Genomic DNA, 6,000 nt, shown 5'->3' on the forward strand with positions numbered 1-6,000 from the left:
GCAGAAGAAATTTTCTAAAGAAAATAACACTATTTAGGATACTTTGAAACAGAGTATCCGATATTGGCTTCATTCGTGCTTGGCCTCAAAAGATGAGCAGTTCTTTTGGCTCGGAATCCATCATATGTTGCCATAAAGATGGGAAAAGGTCATAGCTAACTATGTCCAATACTTTGAATAACGTATTGGCCAAAGATGGGCAAAAATCACCCCACCCTGCGAACTTAAGGAGCGCAATACGCGGGCATACCAGCCACAGTCAATCTGTCCACTCTATGGTTTTAATCATTTTCATTTCGTCCTGTTTATTTTTCAACAAGCAGATGACCAACACCACAACTACAATTTCACTCTTTAAAAAGATAAAGGGTGTCTCAGTATGAGTGCACTTTCTAAATTTAGTGAAATTTTTTGTTTCTGGCTATCACATCTGTTTATTCCGATTTGTAAAAATAGAGTGCTTTACGAAAGAACAATACGTTATAATTGTGAAAACTTTGATAAAACTTATGGAAAGTTTGCTGAGACCCCTCGCAAAAATTTCACTCTTTTTAAAAGATGGTTAATCTTCTATAGCAAATAGATAAAAGAGCACACAAATTAAATGCCTCTTTTTGCGTACCACTGATTTAGAATCTAAATTTTAGATTGACAAATTTTCCTTGAAAAATGTAAATATTTTACCAGTTTATTTTCTAAATAAAATAAAACTTTTTAAAATTTTTATATAAAATCAATATTTTTTCTATATTTATTTATTTTTTTTTTTTTCAAAATTGCATTTATCAGTCAATTTTCGTTTAAACAAGATAAAAAACAGAAGAAAATTACAAAATACTTTTAAGTGAAAAATAGTTAGAAAAAATACCATTAGAATAAATAAAATACATATTTACACAACATGAAGTAGAAAATGAATAAAATGGGAATGAAAAGTTTCTAAAAATAGAGAAACAGAAAGTAATAAAATAAAATGATAAAAATACAAAGAAATAAAATGAGGTCATTTAGAATTTTGAACGACGTCCAACTGTCAGAACCGGGTTACTACTTGCAGCAACGGCAGTAAAAACGCAAACTTAATGATCTAAAGACAATATCCACACATCATTTTTGCTGTTGTTGTTGTTTATAAATGTAGTTGTTTTGATTGTTATTGCTGAAAGCACTTGTGATCGATCAAGTGCTGTGTTTCAACATTTACCAGGAGGGCAAATGTAGACCATGAGCATAAGAAATGGCAGGAGCAGCATAAGCAGCATGTAAAATGGGAGCAGCAGCAATGGTTGTCTTGACAACAGGAGCAACGATGGGCTGCACCACATGAGCTGAACTATGCACCTGGGAAATCGATTGATGCGAAACGGCAGTGGGTATGGATTTAACAATGGCACCGACTTTAGCATATGCTGGTTCATGGATCACAGTTGCGGGGGCGGAATAAACCAAAGGCCCATGGGCTGACAAGTAACCGGGACGAGCAGCAGCTACGGCAAGAAGAGCACACAACACCACCTGTAAGGAAAATTTCAGTTTTTAATAATTCTGAATGCAAGCCAGGATCCTTAAGGACTTACCAATTTGAACATTTTGTTGAGTAGAGTTTTGAAGAAGAAAAAAAAAATTGGAAAAAGTTCAATAGAGGTCTGTGTTGAGAGACTGAGACTGTGTTGAAGTCTAAATTGATTATGTTTTAATCTAAGTTTATGTGGCGGTTTATATACTAAAATCGGTTACAATGCCAGCCACACGAAAAATTCCCAAATGAACTATAAAGCCATAAAAATGCACACAAATACAACAACAGCAACAACATCCAACATGAAAACGCTGGAACATTCGCAAATAATGAGAATTAGAAACATTAAATGTAATAAAACACAATATACCGGCACTCAGCTGGACAGACAGACGGAAAGACAGACTCACTTTACAAATGTTTATTGTTATTTGTTTATTTTTCTTTGTTGTTTTATTACTAAAGTTTGGTGGTTTAATTTGTACAATAGTTTTTTTTATTTATTCTTTTACTGACCCAACATAAAGCAATTGTAAATTTACAATCAGTGTTAATGGGTCAATTGGAATTCGAAGACGAAGAATAATCATTCAACGCAAAATTTTTTATTTCACTCTGTGTAAAGAGGGATATTTTCTTTAGAAAATTTCACTCTGTGTAAAGAGGGATATTTTCTTTAGAAAATTTCACTCTCTGCAAAGAGGTGAGTGAAAGAGAAAATTTCACTCTCTGCAAAGAGGGATATTTTGTTTAGAAAATTTCACTCTGTGTAAAGAGGGATATTTTCTTTAGAAAATTTCATTCTGTGTAAAGAGGGATATTTTCTTTAGAAAATTTCACTCTGTGTAAAGAGGGATATTTTCTTTAGAAAATTTCACTCTGTGTAAAGAGGGATATTTTCTTTAGAAAATTTCACTCTGTGTAAAGAGGGATATTTTCTTCAGAAAATTTCACTCTGTGTAAAGAGGGATATTTTCTTTAGAAAATTTCACTTGCTTTCTTTAGAAAATTTCACTCTGTATAAAGAGGGATATTTTCTTTAGAAAAGTTCACTCTGTGTAATGAGGGATATTTTCTTTAGAAAATTTCACTCTGTGTAAAGAGGGATATTTTCTTTAGAAAATTTCACTCTGTGTAAAGAGGGATATTTTCTTTAGAAAATTTCACTCTGTGTAAAGAGGGATATTTTCTTTAGAAAATTTCACTCTGTGTAAAGAGGGATATTTTCTTTAGAAAATTTCACTCTGTGTAAAGAGGGATATTTTCTTTAGAAAATTTCACTCTGTGTAAAGAGGGATATTTTCTTTAGAAAATTTCACTCTGTGTAAAGAGGAATATTTTCTTTAGAAAATTTCACTCTGTGTAAAGAGGGATATTTTCTTTAGAAAATTTCACTCTGTCCCAAGAGGGATATTTTCTTTAGAAAATTTCACTCTGTCCCAAGAGGGATATTTTCTTTAGAAAATTTCACTCTGTCCCAAGAGGGATATTTTCTTTAGAAAATTTCACTCTGTCCCATCAAAGAAAATATATCTTTAAAGAGCGAAATATTCAAAAGAGAAATTTTCTTTAGAAAATTTTAAATTTTTAAAAAGTGATATTTTCTGTAGAAATTTAAAGAGTCTGGTTTACATCTTCTATGGAAAAATTTCCATCATTAAAGAGTTACATTTTCTATAGAAAATGTTCCATCATTAAGGAGTGACATTTTCTCAAGAATATTTTCCATCTTTAAGGAATAAAATTTTCACTACAAAATAATTTCTTTGGGGTCATTGGGAAATATTCTATTAAAACTATCAATAGTGAAATTTTCTTTAGAATATGTTCCATCTTTAAATAGTGAAGTTATCTATAGAAGAGTTTCCACCTTTCGAGAGTGAAATAACCTTTAGAAAATATTATATCTTTAACGGAAGAAATTTGTTTAAAAAAAGGATGAAATTTTATTGAGAAGGTTAAAATGTTATTCTTGAGGTCTTCTTCTCTAACAAAACTATATATAGGATTAATTTGGGAAATTAATTTTTGTGTTAAGAATTTAAATATTTTTAATAGAGAAATTGTATTATGATTGTTTCTTAAGTTTGGTGTTATGCCAATCATTTAATAAAATTTTGAAATTCCAAATAATGTAATTCACATTCAGTTTTTTTTTTAAAATTTTGCTGTTCCAAAATATTTCCTATTTAGACAATTAATGTGCATGTAACAACAAATGAATGAATGGGTGCTGCTTAAGAATTTAACTGTCGTAATGTCGTTTCTAGCAATTGTGGGTTTTTAAATCTATCTACAATAATTGTAATAATATTAACAACAGCAACATACATTATTAGTATTACAACATATTTGACATGTTTAGAAAAAAAAACAAACGAAACAAAATAAAAAAAGATATGGGGAGAGAAACACAAAGTCCAGTCCAATCCAATGCATTGGAAAAAAACTTTGTAACAAAGAAACACTTTCGTTTTTTTTATATTCAACTTATTTGTAAATTGTGGTCAACAAAGACTGCACAATCCGTAAATGGCTCACAGCAGCTGTGATAGCAGCAGCAGCAGCTAACTGAAACTTCCACATACTCACTCCACTCATATAAAACTTCTAAAACAAAAAGTATCATGACGTTTGATTTAGCAGTTTCTTGAAATCTCAGTCAGATCTTTTAAGACAAACATGTTTCAACTGGTTTTGTTTGTGTCAAACTTGACAAAATAACAAAAAAAAAAATAAAATATTTAATGAAATTCAGTTAGAGTCTTAAAGTTTTAAAATAAATCATTTTTAATAACAGTTACATTAACAATAACAAACAATAACATTAATGTACTAGTTTTTACAATAGTAGTATACACTGTGAAAAATAATATTGGAGAGTGACAGAGAATGTGTCTCATCGTTTTCTCATCCTCTTAGTCATTTTGACCACTGCTTCAGAAGTCTTTATTGGGACGATCCAATAAGCTAAAGTATACACTAAGAAAGCGAAGGCCAGTAATCATCGACGAATGTTCGCCAAAGCCATCGATCATTTTAGATAACATTGTATCATCGATGCAGTTACTTGTTACACACTGGTGTCTCGGTATCCAGTAGTAAAAGTTCGCACGTTTCACATAAAGGAGTGCAAGAGCTTTAAATGACAAATTTAATATCGTATAGACACTCATGAGAGATTTTGGTGTTGTTTGACTGTCTTAAACGGCAGTTTAAGATCGCCCAAGGCAGCCAAAAATGACCAAAAAAGGCTTTACTTTATGAAGATTGTTGTAAAACTCAGCTATTACTGGGAACTACTCAAGCGTTTGAGAGCAGCTGGATTCATCCAAAAGCAGGGACGTTTGGTATCATACGAATTGAAGCCGAGAGACCTTGAAAGACGATTTTGCATGTTGGAAATTATGCTTGAACGCTATAAAAGAAAATCATGTTGGCAACCAGCCGAATCGACACCAAAGATAAGATAATTCTCTGTATTTGGTGGGAGCAAATACTGCTAAAATCTGGCCAGACCATCACATGGAACCTGTACCGAACTCAACTGATTCGTTTGAAGCCAGCATATTTGCCGAAAAACGACCAGATTCCATCATAACAACGCTCGGCCAAATTATACCAAAAAGTATTTAGAATGAAGTGGTTGTGAAGATTTTAGTTCAGACCTTGCCCCGTCCAACTACTTTTTGTTTCGATCGATGCAGAACATTCTCTCTGCACGCAGAGAAAAAATATAATTGGGCATGGTTACTGTAACCATTTATATAGTGTTACAAGTTTTTTAACTATATTATAGTCACAGTAACCATTTACATGATTGTGGTAACCATAATATGGTTAACTTACGATTCACATGATTGTCTCAACCATATATATGGTTACAGTAAACATATATATGTTTGTGGCAACCATATTTATGATGAATAATTTTATCATAATATGTTGTTCTCAGATTATGATAAGCCTTAAGCCGAGAGCACCATAATATGATAAGTCCTTCATCATATAAATGGTTGTCACAAACATATATATGTTTACTGTAACCATATATATGGTTGAGACAATCATGTGAATCGTAAGTTAACCATATTATGGTTACCACAATCATGTAAATGGTTACTGTGACTATAATATAGTTAAAAAACTTGTAACACTATATAAATGGTTACAGTAACCATGCCCAATTATATTTTTTCTCTGCGTGTGGAATACGCTTCACTTCAGAACAGAGTATCCGAAAGTGGCTTGATTTGTTATAGACCTCAAATGATGAGCACTTCTTTTGGCTCGGAATCCATATATTGCCAGATAGATGGGAAAAGCTCATCGCTAACAATCTCCAAGACTTTGAATAAATTTCTATTGTACAGATGTTTCAACATAAAAGTTAAAACTTTGAAAAAATCCAGCATTTTTAGGTCTTGAACCCAATATAAGTATTTGGAAATACTTTTACTGACCTGGAGTCAATTCCTTGG

General features: G+C 31.9%; 1 protein-coding gene across 1 annotated transcript; it reads right to left on the reverse strand.

The window, feature by feature from the left end:
• Positions 1-1,200: 1,200 nt before the first annotated feature.
• Positions 1,201-1,634, reverse strand: LOC135955329 (neuropeptide-like 3). The gene is made up of 2 exons (XM_065505681.1): positions 1,578-1,634; positions 1,201-1,515 (listed from the first exon to the last, which is right to left on the reverse strand). The coding sequence occupies exons 1-2, from the start codon at positions 1,587-1,589 to the stop codon at positions 1,201-1,203; spliced, it is 327 nt and encodes a 108-aa protein (XP_065361753.1). The 5' UTR covers positions 1,590-1,634.
• Between the last annotated feature and the right edge of the window lie 4,366 nt (positions 1,635-6,000).

The sequence above is a fragment of the Calliphora vicina genome, chromosome 3, assembly GCF_958450345.1.
Source record: "Calliphora vicina chromosome 3, idCalVici1.1, whole genome shotgun sequence".
Classification (NCBI taxonomy): domain Eukaryota; kingdom Metazoa; phylum Arthropoda; class Insecta; order Diptera; family Calliphoridae; genus Calliphora; species Calliphora vicina.